Below are 20,995 nucleotides of genomic sequence, written 5' to 3' on the forward strand. Positions count from 1 at the left end.
TAATCACTGATGTGAAGGTTTAGAGTTCACTAACGAGAAAAGCTGTGTCCTGTTCATCATTGAACTTCTTTTGTCTAGAGCAGCTGTTGTCTAATGGTATGTATACATATATTTTATGTTCAAGTAATGAATTCATTCATTAGTGTGCCAGCGAGTTTTTAAAGTGGCGACGGTGCAGAACAAGAATGGAGAAAGCGTGAAAATGACAAAGGGGACCTTATACAAAGAGAAGAGGTTAGGTCACCTCTGGGGACAGCTTTGCAAACGGCCGGCCTATTAAGAGATATGGGGAAATCCTTCTGCACCATTTTTTCTTTTAAACAAGGAAACTGTGATAAGATCAGTCATTTAAAATGTATGGACACACTTTATTCCCTCGCCAGAGTGTTTAATGATCTATGTGTCGCGCAGTAAAGTGGGGCACAATTCTACACTCAAATCCGCTTTGGGTTTGTATCTGATAGCCATCTATTGGTTCCCGGATCCTGGGTCATACACCATTCCTATTGGTGTATTAATTATTAACGACAATGAAAACAGAGAAGGTTGAGAGAAGGAAAATATGTTTTACGGGCTTGACGGTCTGTTGCTTCTCAGAAATTCTTGAAAACAGAAAGCATCAGGAAGCCGTCCTGCTGAGAAAGGCCACATTCAACTTGACCGTGAGGGAAATGAGGAAGAAAAGCTCATCGGCCGGAGAAGCTAAACCCAGAGTTTATTTGCCAACAAACTCTTCAGAGGCTCAAAAGTCAGGTCCTCCAAAGGCTGAAAGTAGAAAAGAGAAACATGACCTTAAAACTGAACCCTGGCCCAGCGACAGGCCTCAGAAAGTGTCCAGCTTGGACACGGGCTGTTTGGCTGCTGTTTTTCATTATTTTTATGTATTTTTCCTGTGTGTGGGCATGCCGGCTGCATGTATGTATGTGTACCCTGAGCATAGCTAGTGCCCACAGGACAGACTGGTCCTCTGCAAGGGCAGCCAGTGCTTTAACCACTGAGCCACCTCTCCCACTCTCGATATTTCTTTCTCTCTCTCTCTCTCTTTCTTTCCTTCTTTCTTTTTAGAAGAATTTACTTTGCTAGAGATCTTGTGGGTTAAAACGACTTTCATGTTGGTCTCTGTGGTCTGTATTTATTACTTGACGTAAATGCTTTAGTTTGCATTTTTACTTTTATAGTATAAAGGATGATATAACACCTCAGAAGGACCACAGAAGACCCCTAACTTAATTTCATTAAGACACAAATGAGCTGGGTATGGTGGCTCACGCCTTTAATCTCAGCACTCGGGAGTCAGAGGCAGGTGGATCTCAGTGAGTCTGAGGCCAGCCTGGTCTACAGAGTGAATTTCAGGACAGCCAAGGCTTGTCACACAGACAAACCCTGTCTTGGAAAACTATAGAAAGAGAGAGTTTTTTTCCTTTTAAAAAGTAAATTTTATTACTTGGAGATTTTATACAAATATACAATGCATTCTAATTACTCTAGCTCCCACCCTTTCTTTATTGCCTTCATATCCTTATGAAAACTCCCCCTCCCTTTCAGTCTCTGTCCCAGATGGGTGACTTTTGATTTGGTTTTGTGGCCCATTTAGCTTGGCCAGAGCCATCTGTGTTTGCATCGGATCAGAAGGATACACTAATGCCAGGCGAGGCCCGTGGATACACAGTGGAAAGAAAGCAATAACTCCCCCTCGCCCTGCATCTATTAATAGCCAACAGTTCAGCAGTACATGGCAGAGCCCCTCCTCCATCTCCTGGTGCCTGGGGGACGGGGAGGGGGGTGTCCCGTTTTTATTGTGTCCCAGTGTATGTATCAACAGCTGCTGTGAGCGCCTGACTGATAGCTATTCTCAGACGTCTTTCCCAGCCCTGTCTTCCAGCTCCTACACTCTTTTCACAGACTGATTTTTTTTTTTTTTTGAGACAGGGTCTTACAGTGGCGCCCAGACTTTACCTCAAATTTTTGTGTTCAAGTGATCCCCCTGCTTCAGTCTCCTGAGCAGCTGGAGCTACAGGTAGCCACCGCTACACCCTGATCTAATTAATACTTTCTTCAAGGTTCTTTTCAGGGGTTTTCATTTTGCTGTGAATGCATATACTCAAGCTCAGTCAGCAAACATCTATTTAAAAAATTTTTTAAGGTTAGTTTTGTGCGTCTTTTACTTGCGTGTATGTGTGTGTAGTGTTTGTGGTACCCATAGAGGCTGTAAAAGGTCATCACATCCCCCGGAACACGTTACGCATGGTTGTGAGCCACCACGAGGGTGCTGGGAACGGAACCTGGTCCTCTGCAAGAGTATCATAAAGCATCAGGGCGTTGGAGCAAACCGTTCTGAGTTCAAATGCCGGCTCTGCTTCTGCTGTTAAATGTTAGTCTTCCAGGTCCCCAGGACTCTGAGACAATCTGATTGTGATTACCGGGATTGAGTTTGGAAAAGACGTTCTGCATCTGCTGGTGTGGTAGATACAGAGGTCCCTCCGTGTGCTCTGCCCGACTCAAAACTAAAACTGTCTGATAGATTACATGCAGGCCTGAGGCATACTAAAAACAATTCCCTGCGTATCTAAAATCTAACTTGGCTAAGCATGGTGTTTGTATTTTTCCTACATCTCCCCGTTCTAGCAGCCCTCCCCCGAATACCGTGGCTCCAATGAGCCATGATAAAACTTAACGGGCCATAAGGAAGATGTGAAATGATGTGTTGTGCTGCCCCCTACTGGTGGGATATGGCAACACTATCCAACTCAATAGCAGCATGTGGCCTTTATGGTGTGTGTGTGTGGTTTGTTTTGTTTTTGTTTTGTTTTGTTTTTATCAGAACCTCAGGTCATAGACACATAGCTAAGTGGAGTTTGGTTACTTCGAGTCCTTTAGTCTAAACTTACAATCACATTAGTTCTCACTAACACCAAATGCATTCTTCCTTAGCTATGTGGCTTTTTTTTTTTTTCAGTACGCTATGTATATATCTTTAAAATTGTGCATCTTCACTTAACAAAACCATGTTAAGGCCACCATCATACATGCACATTCTTTTGTTATGACAGAAGTATGTTGTGTGACTTAAATGCTAGTACATGCAAATACACGAAGAACTGATATGTGATCAGTGTCTAGTAAAGTCACTGGCTTTTGCTGGTGTGTGTGTGTGTGTGTGTGTGTGAGTGTGTGTGCATACTAGATCTATTAGTGTGGTGTTGTTCCAGAGGAACTTGGTGATGTACATAAATCATCCCTGTTAGAAGGACACACGTGGCTTTTTGAAGGCAACCCCTGGTAGGAGTAGAGAAAATGCTACAGCTCTCTCAGGGACTACTCTCTCTCTCTCCATTTCATGTTTCCCAGTTGAGTGGTCTGTGTTCAGAGACTGTGTTCAGAGACCTTCACATTTTTCCTCACTTGGCCATCTGGAATTTCTTGATAATGATATCTGTTCCCGACATTCTTCACTGATTGAATTTTGGGAGTTACCTGCATTTCACTGGCCAGAGGGATGAATGTTCTTCAAACAGGACATCTTTGAAATGCTAGACCAAGCTGCTCAGTGCATAACTCAGTTCTGTAGCTCAGAATCCCAGGGCTGAGCAGGAGAGGAAATCCACTGACTGCCTCGGGCTGGAGGGTACTGTCAGAACAGTGAACGTCCCTGGTCCTCCTCTCCCACCTTTGGAGGTTTCATAAGGGAGCTCAGGGCTATTATCTGTCTCCACACCTTATCACAGAGAGTATACATATATATTTATACAAATGTATATGTTTGGTTTTACTTTCCTGGACTGGCTTTGTAGACCAGGCTGTCCTGGAACTCACAGAGATGGTCTGCCTCTGCCTTCCTGAGTGCTGGAATGACAGGCACAAGCCACCACGCCTGGCTAGTATTTTATTTTTAACTGTTGTTAAGAGAAAAGTATCTGTTCTTATATAGTGATGCCTCTTGATTTAGAAACTGAAATCCAATATGGAAGACAATGACCGGTTCCCGAAGAACCTGTGCAGAGAGGCTGTGGACTTGAACAGCTGCAGATTAACAGCAGCAGAGGCGCAGGAAACAGGTCTGTAGGACTCTACCTGTGTATAGAGAATGCAAGGCCTTTATCAGAAGAGGAATGGTCCGAACCTACACAGTGACCCATGCGGTACTCCAGGTCTCCCCAGTGGCTCTAGACACCCTCAGAAAGTGGCAGTGCCACTGTTTATTTAAAAAGCAGACAAGCAAACTTACGTCAATCAAGGGCCCGGAACATAGCTTAGTTAAGAGACTTACCGATATCTCATTCAAACCACTGCAGACACTGATTATGTTCATGAGGGCTCCGACTTCATTAATTAATTACCTGATAAAGAGCTTGTCTTTCTCTTTAAAATTTATTTTATTTTATTATTTGTTGGCGCTAGTTTTTTTTTTTTTTTTTAACTCTTTTATTTATGTTTCTTATACCTCTTTCTCCTTTCTCCAACCCAATCCCTTCCAACATCCCAATCCCGGGTAAGAGAGAAAGGAGGTTAATGAGGACAGGGGGCAGCGTTCTCTTGGGCTACTTCCTGTTGGTTAGGGTCATATGGTTCCTTGTGGAAAGTCCAACTTCTTGTCAAACTGCATCAGCAGCAAGCAGAAGCAGCAGAGGGAGGCAGCAGCAGCTTTGTTCTTTCTTGGAGCCCCCAACACTCTCTGGGCCCTGGCATCTATTCCCTCTCAGAGTCTTCAGAATTAAACTATCTTCAGCTGGCAAAGAGCCCCTCTCAGAGCCCCCATGAGGCAACTAGTTCGCTGCTGCTGTGGACAGTCTGAATCAGTCCCATATCCTACACCTGGGATCAAAACAAAAATATGTTTACATCCACAACAATTACAAGTTTTTATGTGCATGTGTGTATATGCATTGTGTGCCTGATGCCATCAATTCCAGATGATGGCATTGGATCCCCTGGAACTGGAGTTGCAGATGGTTGTGAGCCAGCGTATGGGTACTGGGAATTGAACCTGAGTCCTCCAGGAAGAGCAGCCAGAGCTCTTAACTGTTGAGCCATCTCTCCCGCTCAAGATCCTGTCTCTTAATACTATTACGCTAGGATTAGCTTTCAAAGCTTGCAGGCGGAGGAGAAGAAACACAGATATTTAGGCCATAGCAGTATTTTCACCAATCAAAATTAATTTGAATTAAAATGTACACCGTTACGTCACAGGGCTCTTTAAAAACTGTTTTTAAGTTACATTAATTACTTAATTAACGTTGTGTGTGTGAATATGTGTATGTGCACGTCATATCTCATGTGTATTGGTCAGAAGAGAGTTGAGAAAGTCAGTTCTGTCTATATGGCACAGGGCCTCTGGATCAGACTCAGGTCTGCACGTTGAGTGGGCAAGGCAAACCCACCGAGTCATCTCACCAGCCCTAGGATGTGGCTCGTAGCTGGGGAACTCTAAGCCAAAGAAAGCCTAAGGGATCAGAAGCAGTTGAGCTGCTGGAAATACTGTCAAACCTATAGAACCAGGCTCGTTGAGCCTCAGGTCCTGTAGCCCGGCCAGCCCTCAGCGGACTCTGCTGGAAGCTGGTTTTGCCACTGACCTGTGCTCTGAATGTGGTAGCCATGCTTCCATCAATTCAAACAGAAGTCGTAATGAAAGCAGTCGGCAGCTAATTCAGTGTTCCATGGAGAGCAAGGTGTTTCTTTCCCTGGATTTCTGTTGTTGTCTTTTCCTTATGTAGTCGGTGGGTTTATCCTGAAGCTTGGTCATGGTGAGAGGATGCAATGGGGGAAGTGCTTTTGCTGCTCTTAGAAGAAAGAGGCACTTGCTGGAGCTGTGGATTCAGAACTGGCAACTTCAGACTCTCTGACCACAGCACCCCAATGTGCTGCTTCCTTCAAGCATGGCCTCCCTCCCCCACTCGGCCATCTCTACTTGCCATCGTCCACTCAAGATAAAGATGCTCTTTGAGAATTTTTACACAGAGGGAAACTGCTTTTTAACAAGCTGTGACAGAGACTCAGTGAAGGCTGTACCCACAAAAACCTCCACATCACTCTCCTTTTACGCGCAAGATAGTGCTGGGCGTGGTGGTGATGGCCCATGCCTTTAATCCCCACCTTCCGGAGGCAGAGGCAGGTGGATCTCTGTGAATGCAAAGCAAATTTCAGGCCAGCCGGGGCTGCATAGTGAGATCCTGTCTCAAAATAAATAATAATCAACACGTATAAGGTAGTGATGGGTGGGTGGTCAAGATAAGAAAGAAAAGGTACAGATACTCCCGGTCTCTGTTGACCTGGCCCTGGAGCGTTTTCCAGCTTTCAGTCTGAGGGTCCTCTGGATCAAGGCGGGTGCCTGTCAGACAGAGGCCTGGCAACATAGGAAGAGCAGTGTGCACAAAACAGCAGCAGCTGCAGCAGCAGCAGGAACAGTTTCTACCACAGGGTCCAACAGTTACACAGAGAGTTCCGTAGAACCCTGTGAGGGTATCACTGTGTTTACAGAGTGCACTCTTGGGGCAGAAATAGAAAATATCCCAAGGAATAGGAAACATAAATGAGGCAGATTCCTCACTTGCAGCCAAGACACCCCTGCTTTGCTAAATGTCAACATGCCTGCCCCCTGTGTTTTCATATAATTCAAAACTACATCCTGGGCACGCAGGTGCTGAGCTCTGTTTACTACCAATCACAGAGCACACACTCGGATCTGCGTTTTCTTCTCTCTTCAGCTGTTTTTCTGCCTTTCCTCTCAGACTTGGAAGAACTGGACGTTTCCTGGAATGATTTCGTCAGCGGAACCCTCCATTCGCTCACTCAGCAAATGCATCTTGTCAGCAACTTAAAAGTCCTGAGGCTGAGTAGCTGCAGACTCACCACTGAGGACCTTCAAATACTGGGTATGGCGACTACTCCCCTAAAACGTGACTTCTCTTGGTATGCCAACATGAGAACCCGAGTTTAAAGCCCAGAACCCATGTAACCTGAACATGACAGCACAAGCTGAGAATCCCAGTGTCATGAGGAGGAGACAGCAAGATCCCTGGGCCCTCTAGCCAGCCTGCTCAGCAAGCTCAGGCCAGTGAGAGACCCCTTTTCAAAAACAAACAAACGAACATGAGGACAGAGGCACCTGAGGAACGCACAACAGCTTCCTGTGTGTGCACACGTCATGCTTGTATATATACAAACTTAAAAATGTAAAACATGGCTTCCCTTGAAGCACCTTTTCAACCTGACCCCTCAAACGCGAACAATCAGTGTTGTGTCTGCATGTATGGATGGTCAAGAGCATGCTGGGAAACAGTGTTACGATAAGGCCTTGAATGACTGCTGAAAGGCTCTGTGCCTTGGAGCCCAGCTTGTGTTGAGCTCTGTGGGTAAGGACAGAGATAAAGACGACCTGTCTGCGTGGCTCTTAGCTCACTCTGACCTCATCTGTAAAACAGAAGAATTGGAGTAGATAACAGTCAATCTGCTTTTAAATTTCAACATAATACCTACCTGCTTTATTTTTCTAGTCCACCTTAAGGAATTGATCAAAATGAGTCTTTTTTCTTAACTAAAAATTTATTTAATTGTAACTAAGGCCTCAATTGCGTTAAATTATACGCTGAAACAAAAAGATAAATTTTGTGAAAATTCATACTATTTATCCAAATGCTTTAACTGGAAATGTTCGCTAGCTTATGTATTCTTTTCTAATTTAATGAATTATTTTAGTCCTTCCCATATCTTCAAAGATTTGTGTTTATCAAATGAAGGTCAAATGTCCACTCTCTGTTTGTCCCTTGGGAGGATCTCAAGAATTCCCACACGTCTTGTTGGTTGCTGTCCCACCTCAGCTGTCCGTCCATGTCTCCCTCACCCCCCTCCCCACTCTCCCTGCTTCCTGTGAAATGGTATCAGGCTGAGCTCCTCCCTCAGGACCTGTTAGTGCCTGGCCATCCATCACTACTTCTTCACTGGCGGCCAGGTCAGCAGTGTCTTGGTGTCAAAATGAGCATTACCAGTGTGGTGGTCAATTTCCTGTCTGCTTCTCTTCCATCTACCTTGTGTCCAATCTGATGCCAGGGAGAGCAGGTGGAGGCTGCAGCAGATAATGACCACCACAGAACAGCCCAGCAGAGAGTCATGGCTTCCTGAGCTTACAAAGAGCTGGAATGCTGTTGCCTGCTCATGGAGGCTTTCATTCTATTGTTAGGGGCAGGAACTGTGTCCCTTCCTTCTCTTTGTTTCTTCAGCTAACACAATATCTGCCCTAGCTTCCACACTCCCTAAACACGGGCTATTCTGATTGTGAATGACGTCTCTGCCTTTATGAGCCAACATCCACTGGGGATATTTTGTACTAGGAGATGCTCTTGAAATGATTCCTGAACTTGAAGAACTGAGTTTGTCCTGGAACAGCAAAGTGGGAGGGAAGCTGCCTCAAGTTCTCCATACATTCCAAAAGGGGAGCAAGATTCGAACTCTTGAACTTATGGACTGTGCCCTCACATCACAGGATGGAATGTTTGTGGGTAAGTAGAGGATGCCTGTGATTAGAAGCTGGGGACTCCCCCCCCATGCTCTCTGTCCCCAAGGCACAGGGAACCGCAGTAGTCCTCCCGCTGACCTCTGACTTCCCAATGGTAGCTCTTTCTGTTTGTACTTATTCCGTTTCAGGTCACCTGCTGCCAAAGCTGCAGAGCCTTGAAGTGTTTGACCTTTCCATTAACAGAAACATTGGCAGCAGTCTAGACATCATAGCGCAGGGGCTAAAAGGTACCTCAGGCCTGAAGGTATTGAGGTTGCATGCCTGTGGATTAACCAGAGAGAGCGTCAGAATACTGGGTGAGTTAACAATGGTTACCTTGAAGATTGTGCGTGTAAAGTATAAAGCGCATCAGATATCAGGGTCGGTGAGATAGCTCAGGGGGTAAAAGTACCCCAGCCTGATGACCCCCATCCTGCCAGGGCTCATGGTGTAAGCAGAGAACCAACTCCCGAAAGCTGTTCTCTGATCTCCCCACATGTACTCACTCCCATACATTCAGAAATATTTTTAAATGTATAGTATAAACATATAGCATATACATTATTTAAAACCAGTTAGAATGTACAAACTTAAATATTCTTTGTTTTGTGTGTTTGTTTATTTATTTATTTGCTTCAGAGTTGGGAATTTAAATGCTTATTTACCTTTAAACTCTTTCACAGTAACTATACGTTTTCATTATTAGGAAAAAAAAAAACAGAAAAACACAAAACAAAACCCTCTTTAGTCAGTTTGGCAGTGTAGACCTGAAATCCTAAAGGCCGAGGAAGGAAAGTCACAAGTTCAAGGCCAACACAGGCAACTTAATGTAATAAAATAATAAATAAATGAAAATTTAATAAGTGAAAAGAAGGATCTAGGTGTGGTCCATGCCTGTAATCCCAGCACTGAGGAGGTAGAGGCAGATGGGTCCCTACGAGTTTGAGGCCAGCCTGGTCTACAAAGTAAGATGAGGACAACCAAGGCTATACAGAGAAACCCTGTTGGGGTGGGGAGAGGATGGGGTATCTTGGAGGTGGAACTCCCACTTGCTTAGCCTGTGTAAGGCTCTAGGATCAATACCACAGAGCAGACAAGCTTCTAAAAGGACTCGCTCTGAAAAGGCTGGCACATCTAGGGTATGGACCCTGGGTAGGCTTCCTGTTGCCGTTGAAGACATCAGCATCATTTTGTGCTCAGTACTAGGAAGGTATTGATATTGGTAAAGTAATAATAAAGGCTTCCATGACATCTACGGTGAAGACTTACTCTCAGGGAAGAGTAGCCCTATTATAGGGAATGACGCTGTTTCTCCCTGCGACCCTCAGAGCCTGTAACATCCTTCTTACTGGCAGCCTGAGTAATCTAAGGTCAGTGCTCAAGTGTGGTTGGCAGCATAGTCGCATGTCCTCATAGACAAGAAGTAGTGGCAGCCAACCAGTGTCTTAGAGAGAGAGGGGAAAAGCTTGTGACGTCATTGTTGGGTCTACTGAGGCCTAGTTGGTAGGGACTCTGCATTTACCGCCCTCTGGCTTTGGCAGGACAGCATGTTCACCTAACCTCCTCTCTTGCTCCCTCCTCTCCCTTCCCACATTCCTTCCTACTGCCTCACAGTATGAATTTCAGGGCTGGGGTTGGGCCCTGCTTTGTAGATGATGCTTTTGCATCGTTGGATGTGCTGGAGACACTGGATCTCTCCTGCAACAAGGACCTGGGTGGAGGCTTTGAGGACGTGCCTGCTCGGCTGGCCTTACTGAAGCAGCTAGAAGTCCTAGACCTTCACCAGTGCTCGCTCACAGCAGAAGATGTGTCATCACTGAGTAAGTGTGCCCTGTGGGGCAGAACCCGTGGGATGCCTGGAGAGTCAGAAACTCGACATTGTGTGCTTAAATTCACTGGTCAAGTCATCAGAGTGTTGTGTGTGCAGAGAGCACCCAGTAAATGTTAAGGAATCCAAGCTTTTGTACTCGAAGGAGAAAAAATTTGAACTTCTCTTGCTTTTTAGAAACAAGTATCTTAGTGTTACAACCTTGATTACATACGAGTATGTGGAGAGAAGACTGAAATGAGGCTTTTAAACAACAAAGTCAAGACACTCAGAGAGAAAGGCAGTTACTGAAAAGGAACCACATAATAGATAGATATTGCAACTTTAATGATGACAGTTATTTTCCTGCCACCAACACCCTTCTGTAGTTATTACCTTTAATATATACATGCAATTTCTCCTAAAGAAGCTAAGCAAGAAGGAGGGCCCTGGGTAAGATGATCAGTCCTCACTCAGAAAGACAAACGGGATGGACATTGGAAGAAGGGGAAAATAGGGAACAGGATAGGAACCTATCACAGAGGTCCTCTGAAAGACTCTACCCAGCAGGGTATCAAAACATGCTGAGACTCATAACCAAGCTTTAGGTAGAGTGCAGGGAATCCTATGAAAGGAGGGGGAGACAGAAAGACCTGGAGGGGACAGTCGCTCCACAAGGAGAGCAACAGAACCAAGAAATCTGGGCTCGGGGGTCTTTTCTGAGACTGATACTCCAACCAAGGACCACAAATGGAGATAACCTAGAACCCCTGTACAGATGTAGCCCATTGCAGTTCAGTATCCAAGTGGGTTCCATAATAATGGGAACAGGGTCTGTCTCTGATATAAACTCAGTGGCTAGATCTTTGATCACCTCTCCCTGATGGGGGAGCAGCCTTGCCAGGCCACAGAGGAAGACAATGCAGCCAGTCCTGATGAGACCTGATAGAGTAGGATCAGAAAGAAGGGAAGGAGTACCTCCCCTATCAGTGGACTTGGGGAGGGGTGTGGGAGGAGATGAGGGAGGGAGGGTGCAATTGGGAGGGGCTACAGCTGGGATTCAAAGTGAATAAATTGTAATAAACAAAAAATGAATAAATTTAAAAAAAGAAATGCGATTTTTCATAGCAAGAAGATCAGAAATTACTCTTCCTCTCCCCATCTATGGTCATAATGAACCTTCAACATATTTGGCATAGCTTACCATACAGATCCCTGCTACCGTAGCTTGGGGACCTAACATCTCATGCCTCAACTGTTACAAAAGCTCAAATATCTTCCTGCCAATCCATCTCTCTACCTTTCCTCTCCACCCCTCATCTCATGAAAATCCACTCAGGCCTCACTATCCTCAGACATGCCAGGCATGCTGTGGTCTTTGGACCTTTGTTCTTTCTCTGTTCAGACAAGGGCAACTTCCAAGGTAGGAGGGGGGCTGGTCCTGAGTTTCCCCATCGCTCAAATGTAGGTACCAGGACATTCCCTAAGTAAGGGCATGCTCAGTATGCAAATGGGTGGCAGATAAGAATAGCACAGACTTTAAAGACAATGTGGGGAAGGAAAACAGCAAAATAAAAATTCCGATCTAACAACCAACTTTTGGGTCTGCTGAATTATTCCTCAGGCTCTTGTCCCTCATTCTGGAAAAAAAAGGCAGAGTTCCAGAGCTTCATGAAGACCTTAAAGGAGAAAAGTCCCCCTTTCACTCTCCACAGAGCGCTGTGCACTGTTCCCAGGCCTTTACTCACAGGTGGAGGGAACTCCTAGTTAGCTGGCCACCCGTCCTTTGTGGCACACCCACATCTCACAGTGTTCCTCTCACTGTGCTAGAGGCGCTTCACTGCCAGCTGCCCACATAGCACAGGAATATGCCTTCCTCGTCTAGGGCGTGGGGGAGGGTTGCCGTGCAACTATTATTAATGTTTAATATTGATTCATATGATTATTAATGCGGTGGTTGTTCCTTAACATGTTACTATAAAAATACAAGATGCAGACACCTACTAGATTTTTAGTGACCTTAATCAGTGGGGCTGGTCAGATATAAACCCACCTATTCTACCTTGTTATTTCCCAGCCACACATCCCAAGTCACCTGTTCCAATCACTCCTCCCTGGGATACTTCCCATCTATCATTCCCACAAGTACTTGCACATTCTTTTCATCTGGGATGCTTTTCTTCCTCAAGCCAATCCCCAGAGCAAGCTCCTCCTCCACATGTGCTGCTCTTTCATGCTAACTCATGGCGACCTGCTCCTTTCTCTTTCCTCTCCTCTCCTCCTCCTTTCCTTCTCTCTCTTCTCTCTCCCCCATGATCCTTCTGTATCTAACTAAGCCCTTGAACCTTAGTTCTGCCTACCTCTCTTTCTCCCAGCGCAGGTGTGGGCATTTTTATTGGCCAATCAGGGATAATTGTGGAGGCAAGGTTGCACATCCTCACTTGGTGCACATGAGCATTTGCTTGTAGAACAGTAAAAAAGATCTCTGTGGACAAGCAATTAACAATTAAATACAAATGCAGGACCATGCTGCAACAGAATATCCTGGGGAAGCTAATGACCGTGTAAGAACTGTAGCAAGTAGCATTGTTCTGTTGCTTTTGATTAAAATAAAAAAATGGAAGGGAGATACTTCTGTGACATGGATGGCTTTGGACTTGACCTGACAGGGGTGAGGCAGAACAAAGAAATGACAGACACAGGTGCAGAAAAGCTGTGATCAGGTGGGCCATGAGCTTTGATGAGGACACACTGGCAGCCTGGAAACTCAGTGCGTTTATTATATACCGTGGAATGAGGAGGGAGTTTTATTGCATACAGCTGAAAAATAAGGAAGGGCTTACTGTGGCATATACATTTGAATGAGGAGGAGGGATTATTATATACCGATGAGTGAGGAAGGGATTACCATATACCGCTGAATGAGGAAGGCTGGCTAGTCTCAGTAGGAAGTCTCCATAGTGAAACAGTCTCAGGCTATGTTCTTCAGGAGGAGGAGGCTGTGGCTGATACTTTCTGCACACACTGTCAACATCCATACTTAGTCCTGGGGAAGGCCTTGCTGTTACCATGGACTGAGGCCTCAGAGTCCTTGACATGGATGCCCTCATCCAACAGTGCAGCTTCCCTCAGGATTTCATGGGCTCCCCACAACGTGCACTGTTTTCTACCTTAGGATGTCAATAATCGATCGTTCACTTATCGATGCAAATGACTTGATCAGAACAGAATTACTGATCATTTAGCCAGTAACTGCTGACTAATTTCCCAGTTGTGAGGCACTGTGCCATGGCCTACAGGAAATTCAGACAGAGCGGCAGTCTTGTAGAGCAGGAATAAAACAAAGGGTCAGCAAGAACATAGTGTGCAGTCATAGATGCTATGGGAAAGGCGAGGGATAGTTATCAGTTACTTTTCTGTTGCTGTGATGAAACCCCATGACCAAGGCAGCCTACAGAAGGAAGGGTTTGGGGGGCTCATGGTTTCAGGGGTATAGGAGCCCATGATAGTGGAGCAGAGCTATGGCAACAAGGGGTAGGTACAGCAGAAGGAACAGGAAGCTGAGAGTGCACATCTTGAACCTCAAGCACAAAGCAGAGAGAGCAAACTGAAAATGAGTCCTTAAACTCTCAGATATCACCTCTTTTGGAAGGCCACACTTCCTAAGCTTCCCCAGACAACTCTGCCACCTGTAACCGAGTGAGGGATACTCTCATTTATGACAGTGACTGAGGGGTTACTTTGGCTGGGTGGCCTAGGAGGGCTCCACAGAGATAAGCCAGCTCCACTGGTCTCCTGGGATAATGCTTCAGATGGTGAGACGTGCTAGGGAGAAGCCTACGAGTAGGCAAATAGTAGGAAGAGAGTGGGCCAGGGCTAGCTGTAGTTGATTACTGGGCCAAGATGACCTGGTACGGCCCGGGAGGAATGAATCTGTGACAGGCACAGGTTGGAGGGCTCACAGCAAGAGTGAGGCTGTGACAAGTTCGTTCCAAGCAACCAGGCTTTTTATGCCTTTATCAGAAATATATTGGCAATTGCCAAAATGAAAACAATGGTAGTTGCCAGGATACAATGACATTTGCGAGCTACATAAGGTACATGGGATTAATGTCTAAGATCAATTGTCCTGTGAAGTTTCTATATGCTTTGCTGAATTCTAGGGAAGCATAGTGAATCAGGAGGTGGCCTGAAAGTTCTACCACCTGAGGGTATGCCTCCATTGCTCAGGAACTGGAAGGCACACAAGCGCCCCGGAAGCCATGGACGCCAGTCTGAAAAACCTATGATGTATGCTTCTCAAGGCAGCTAGACCAGGCCAACTCCTTCATTCCCTGCTGCCTTCGGGCTCAGCAGGCCCCTTAGGATCCCAGGACAGGGCTGTTAAGACAAGCACATGCTCTGATTGTTTGTCTCACTTGCCTTACTGGTACTTAGGTTCTGAGGAAAGAATGATGTCAGATATTAATATGTGCCTGCACTAAAGGATACTACAGGGAAGCAGCCAACCATCTTGTGATTAAGAAAACTAAGGTTTAGAGTAGCCAGCTACTGCAAAAAAAATCATACAGGGGTTGTTTTTGTCATGGTATTTGTGATCCTAGAGTTTGAACCTAGGGCCTACTCATGGTAGCAAATACTCTATCATTAGGCTCTGTACCCATTCCTTTTTTTTTTTTTTCCTTATTTCAAGACAAGTCTCACTATGTTGATCAGATAGGTCTTGGACGATCAGCCCTTTCCTCATTTCCCAAGTGACTGGGATTACAGGCTTGGAGCACCAAGCCCAGCTAATTACACAGTTCCCAGGTTAGGACTCAGTTCTCTGTCTCCTAAACCTTTGCTTTTACCTTACGGTCCATGGAGAGGCTTGGGAATAAAGAAGCCGGGGAAAGTCTCTGGCGAAAGGCTGATATGGTGGTGGCGCATCTGTGTTCGGGTACCAGGGAGGGTAGGTCATGCAGATGAGTTCAGTAGAAGCCAGGTCAGGATGCGTGTGGGAGCCAGACATTCTGCGACTCTGTGAAATAGTGCCTCAGATGTGCCACGGTTGATATTTCAACAGCTCGGATTATTCCTTTACTCTCAAACCTTCAAGAACTGGATTTGTCATCCAACAGAAAGGTAGGCGGCTCCTCTGCAAACCTCCTCAGCAGGCTTCGATTCATACCAGCCCTGAAGTCCCTGCTTATCAACAGCTGTTCTTTGGAAACTGAGACTTTCGCAGCCCTTGGTAAGAAAGCTTCCAGGCTCCTGGCAGGCACTGGGCAGTGACTCAGAGAACCCCTCCCCCACCCACAAATTTCATTCCAAGATTAAGGTGCAGAAAAGTCACTAAAGACCATGGGGCTTCTGTTTGTTTGGGTTATTTTTCCCCCTGCCCCCCAGGAAATATACGGTCCTATGAAACGCATTGGCATTTATTTTACTTTTATTACTTATTTGAGACAGGATCTCATATTTAACCCAGGCTGGCCTTGAACTTGCTAGTTAACTGACAGTGACTTTGAACTCCCAGTGCTGACATTACAGACATGCACCAGCGTGCTCAGTTTGTGTGGTGCTGAGGGTAGAAGCCAGGACCCTGTGGCGTATTACACAAGCACTCTACCAGCTGAGCTGCACCCTAATCTCTGAGTGGCACTTCCCTTTAAATGCTATGAAGGCAACTCTAGAAGCCCTTTTCCGGTGACTTGTCATTTTGCGGAGAGGGAACATGACTTGAGGATGCTGAGGGTCTCGTTGGAAAGTGAGAGAGTTACTAGTGTCCGAGTCTAGCTGCCCACTCAGCATTCATTCCCCACGGGACTTACGCTGTCTTAGGAATCCTGAGGTCATGCATCTATCCTGGCCTATACTAACAGTCTCCCAGATCTAGAATTTCTTCCCGTCATGGCTGGCACGTGAAGGAGGTGCTTAGAGGTGAGGGACATTGCAGAACTTCCCCAAACATCACACTTAGGTAAACCAGCACTGTGTGCATTCAGTACCAGGGTCCTCAGAACCATTTCCAGCTTCACTGATTCCGAGGAAAAGTCAAGTCTCGGCATGTGGTTGTACTCACAACAAAGACTTATCGCAGGGAAAGGACATAAAATAAGATCAGGGAAGGAAAAGGTCTGTGAGGCAAAGCCCCAAGGAGGCCAAGAGCAGTCTCCCAAGTTCTCTCTCAGGAGAGTTGCACAGGTGTACTAACTACTCCAGCAATGCACTGTGACACGTGTGTGGAATAGTCTCCTAGTGAAGCACATGTGGATGGATCTCTGTGAGTTTGAGGCCAGCCTGGTTTACAGAGTGCGTCCCGGAGAGCCAAGGCTACACAGAGAAACCCTGTCTTGAGAAACGATATATATATATATCATAGACTTAAAAGGGCTGGAGAGAGGCTCAGTGGTTAAGAGCACTGTCTGCTTTCCTAGAGGCCCTGAGTTCATATTCCCAGCAACCACATGGTGGCTCACAACCATCTATACTAGCACCTTATGCTCTCTTCTGTGTACATGCAGGTACACATGAAATAAATAAATCTTTAAAAGAGAAAAGAACAACAGAAATTTTGACTTCCGTTTATTGCAGACCTCATGCCATGGGTGAACAAGATTTCCTTTTGAGCACATATTATTCTGTATAAAGAAAGCAGAACAATTAAAAATGGCTTTATTGTGCTTGGGAATGAGTTATAATTAATTTTAATTTAGGAGCCAACTGAGAATTAATTAGCATGTAAGTACTCTATCCAAAATGTGTTCATGCCAGTAGTGTCCGAAGCATAACCTTTTCAGCCCTGGGTACAGTCATATATTGTCCTGGTCCTCTTTCCACAGATGAGGGGCTTATGGTCCTTCGTGGGATCTGAGTTGCTGATGCTCTTCTCATTTCAATTTTAGCAGAAGCGTCTGTTTACCTTCCTGCCCTGGAGATGCTCAACCTTTCCTGGAATAAGTGTGTTGGTGGGAGGCTGGAGCTGCTTCTACCAACGCTAGAGCTGTCACGGTCACTCCGGGTGCTGAGGCTGAGCAGCTGCTCCCTAGTGACAGAGGACTTGGTTCTTCTGGGTCTGTATTAGCCCCTTCCACGGTAGTGTTGGCACAAAGCATGGATCAGGTGGTGGACCTGGCGATGAGGCAGCTTCCTTTTCCTCAGCGGCAGCTTAGGAGAGAGCTGGTTAAACCAAATAGTGTAATTCTGAAGCCACATGGCTGGGGGAGGGTGTTTCTGAAGAGGATCATGAGGGAGGAAGGTTCCTGCCGGGAAGCTTCCACTCCAGCCATTCACGGAGAGCCCGTCACCTACAGTTTGCTCGCAACTGACTGTGCACTAACTACATGGTACTTGCACTGCTCACTTTTCCCATAAATTGGCCCCCAAATGCTTTGATTTAAGTAAGAAAGGGGTGAGAGTCTGAGGCTGTATCTCAGTGGTAGGGTGCTCGCCCAGCATGCTTAGGCCCTGGGCTCAGTCCCCAGCATCTCAAAGTTAATAACATAAAAATTAGTTACAGTGAGCCGGAGAGATGTCTCAGCAACTGAAAACACATAATGCCCTTGCAGAGGACCCAGCCCCACGCTAGGGGACTCACAGCTTCCACGAGCACCTGCAGTTAGGTGTGCATAACCCAGCATAGACACATACACACACGCATATACAAGTGAAAATGTGTCTTTTAAAGTAAGTACATAAAAATTACCTAAAATAAAGAAGAAAACACGGTGAGCAGTGGCGGCACATGCCGTTAAGCCTAGCACTTGGGAGGCAGAGGCAGGCAGTTAGAGGCCAGACTAGTCTACAGAATGAGTTCCAGGACAGCCAGGGCTACACAGAGAAACCCTGTCTTGAATTGGAAATAGAGAAAAAAGCAAAATCGTCAAAATTGAAATACGAGTATCGATTATTATAGATATTAGTGTGCTGAAGGCTTTCAGTAGAAGCTCATTCTTTCCGTGTCAAACCAAAACCAAAACCAAAACCGTGACATGAAAAGCTTAAAGGGATATTGTAGCAGAAACCTGACACTTTTCCCAGGGCAATTTAGAAGTACAGAAATACAATTAAATAAGAAAAAATAATTTAAGCTGTCAGAGTCTACGCAATGTACCTTAGCCCAATATCAAATTACAATAGCATTGCACACTTTCCATCTGGGAGTGATGGGAGCATGGGGCCTCCTGCCTCGCTTAATAACCCCCACCACTACTCTGCTACCAGCTGCCTGATTTCTGGAGCCACGAGTATTTCTTGAGAACTGACCAAAGAGGGGAGTGATAGGTCAAAGTCCCTAGAAGATAGGCTGGGTTCCTAAGAAGGGCTTTCTTCTTCTGTAAGATCAGCTACACAATGAACTGAAAGAGGATAGGGCGGAGGACAGAATCAACAAGGACAAACCATCAACCCGTAGATTGGATAAACAGACTCCAAAGGTCCTTTAGTCTGAGATGCTGTGTCACTTATGCCTTTTTCTCAGTTCAGCTGAAGAAGGTGGGTGCCCTTTGCCTTGGGTAACTTGCCTCCTTCCTCCCACAGAAGCCACCAGCTTCTCTTGGGCCACAATATGATAAAAGCTCTTCAGAGAGGAAATGATCTTGTGTATTAGGAGTCTCTCAGGTGAACTTGAAATTATCCAGGATGTTTTGTACATTGAATTTACTGTTAGGGATGGTGATAGAGCTCAGTGGTATGAGACCCTAGGCTCAGTTCCCAGCACCTCCGAAATGAAAGTACTCAGTCAAATAATTGCTGGGTCAATAATGACAGAATTAGGAAGCTATGAGTAACTGATCAGCATTAAGCAGCAAGATGGCTGTGTACCAACGGTTCTTAATCAAAGCTAGGAAGCCATCGTTCTGGGCATTAATTAGGAAGAGTCTGGGAGAGCTGGGACTCCATTAGAGCAAAGAACTTAAACTGATATAAAAATAAAATTATTCCAGTTGAGGCTTAGAAAAAGAGGGCAGAAATCTATTTTTGAGCTATATTTTTGGGATGCAAAGAGGTAAATTTTCTTCCTGGAATACTTTCTGATGCCCCAAATAAAACAACTGGCTAGAGTAAGTCTTTAGCAATTGTTAATTCTCTCAGCAGTGGTGTGTTACTGGAAAGGGGGAACAGCCAAGGGAGACAGTATCCTTATGACTTAGAGTAATTTTGTTTTCCAGCCTCAGTCATACAGACAGGCCATTTAGCCAAGCTGCAGATGCTTGACCTGAGCTACAATGACAGCATCTGTGATGCGGGATGGGACGTCTTCTGCCGAAGTCTCTGCTTCCTTAAAAACTTAACTGAACTAGACATCAGCCTTCGGCCATCAAGTTCCCGGGATTGTGCGCGGTGGTTTAGGTGTTTACTGTGTGCTGTGACCCAGCTTCCTTTGATCACTGAGATAGAGATGAGAAGATGGGTCATCCCAGCCTCACAGGAGGAAGAACTAGAATGCTACATTCAGGACCACAGAAGGGACCTTCACTTTGAGCATGGTGGGCTTCAGTGGGCTGCTCCCTAAGCAGTGACCAATTCTCCAAAGAAGGAAAAGAATGTGAACGAATGTTGCCATCAGCTGAGCTCAGCCTGTGGTTGTTTAGTAGCATTTTTAAAATTTGTTTAGTAGCATTTAGGTTGTAAGATATTTGTAATTATATGTATATAATAGTGATTCTCAACTTGTGGGTTATGACCTCTTGGGGGTCAAATGACCCTTTCACAGGGGTTGCATATCAGATATTGTGCATATGAGATATTCCCATTTTGATGCATAACAGTAGCAAAATTACAGTCATAAAGTAACAACAAAATAAATTTATGGTTGGGCATCACCACAACATGAGAAACCTGTACTAGAGGGTTGCAGCATTAGGAAGGTTGAAAACTGCTGCAGGATATTTGATCCCATTGTGAACTCTGAGACTGTGAACTGTAAAAACCTGTTTCTTGTTTGGTGTGGCTCAGCCCTAACACACACTTTTAACCCAAGAGCTTTCTATTTACTGTAAGCAAGTATTTGTGGTTTTGGCTCAGTCCTGGCACACACCTTTAATCCAAGAGCTAAATAAAGTCAACCCTAGGTCAAGAGGCAGAGCAAGAAACCAGCTGACAGGGAGTAAACAGAAAGAAGAGACATTGAGAGAAGGGTATTTAAGACATCATGGGACAGAAGGAGGAGGAGGAGGAGGAGGAGGAGGAGGAGGAGGAGGAGGAGGAGGAGGAGGAGGAGGAGGAGGAGGAGAAGGAGGAGGAACTTTTAGCTTTTGGCTTTTGCCTTTTTCCATGTGGGACATGAGCTGAGTAGGAAAGGCTTTTTCTAGCTGGGACGTGAGCTGAGCAGGAAGTCTCAGCTGGGTGCTTCCTCTGCCTCTCTGAGCTAGAAGGCTTTCACCTCAGCATCTGACTCCTGAGTCTTTATTGGCAAAATCAAATGACTGGGACTTTTAAAATTTCAAACATCAGAGAACCACTGGTATATACCAAACAAATATGGAGCAGGGGAAATAGCTCAGTCTAGAAGGTGCTTGCCATGCAAGCATGAAAACCTGAGTTTGATCCAAGTAGCTCATGTAAAAAAGCGAGGAGTGATGGTGTGTGTATAGTCACAATGCTGGGGAGGTAGAGACGGGCAGATCCCTGAGGCTCCCCAGCCAGCCAGGCTGTCCGAACTCCCTAGCCGAGTTCCAGGCCTAGGAAGAGACCATGCCTTAAAACAACAGCTGGGT

The 20,995-nt window shown here is 45.6% G+C and overlaps 1 protein-coding gene across 1 annotated transcript; it reads left to right on the top strand.

Annotated features, from left to right (window-relative positions):
- The first annotated feature begins 530 nt into the window (after positions 1 to 530).
- Positions 531 to 19,813, top strand: Lrrc31 (leucine rich repeat containing 31). The gene is made up of 9 exons (XM_021631994.2): positions 531 to 881; positions 3,947 to 4,055; positions 6,702 to 6,869; positions 8,325 to 8,492; positions 8,638 to 8,805; positions 10,141 to 10,308; positions 15,361 to 15,528; positions 17,183 to 17,350; positions 19,448 to 19,813. Exons 1-9 carry the CDS (start codon positions 531 to 533, stop codon positions 19,789 to 19,791), a joined length of 1,812 nt encoding a protein of 603 aa, XP_021487669.1. The 3' UTR covers positions 19,792 to 19,813.
- Positions 19,814 to 20,995: the final 1,182 nt, after the last annotated feature.

This window comes from Meriones unguiculatus, chromosome 2, assembly GCF_030254825.1.
Source record: "Meriones unguiculatus strain TT.TT164.6M chromosome 2, Bangor_MerUng_6.1, whole genome shotgun sequence".
Classification (NCBI taxonomy): Eukaryota; Metazoa; Chordata; class Mammalia; order Rodentia; family Muridae; genus Meriones; species Meriones unguiculatus.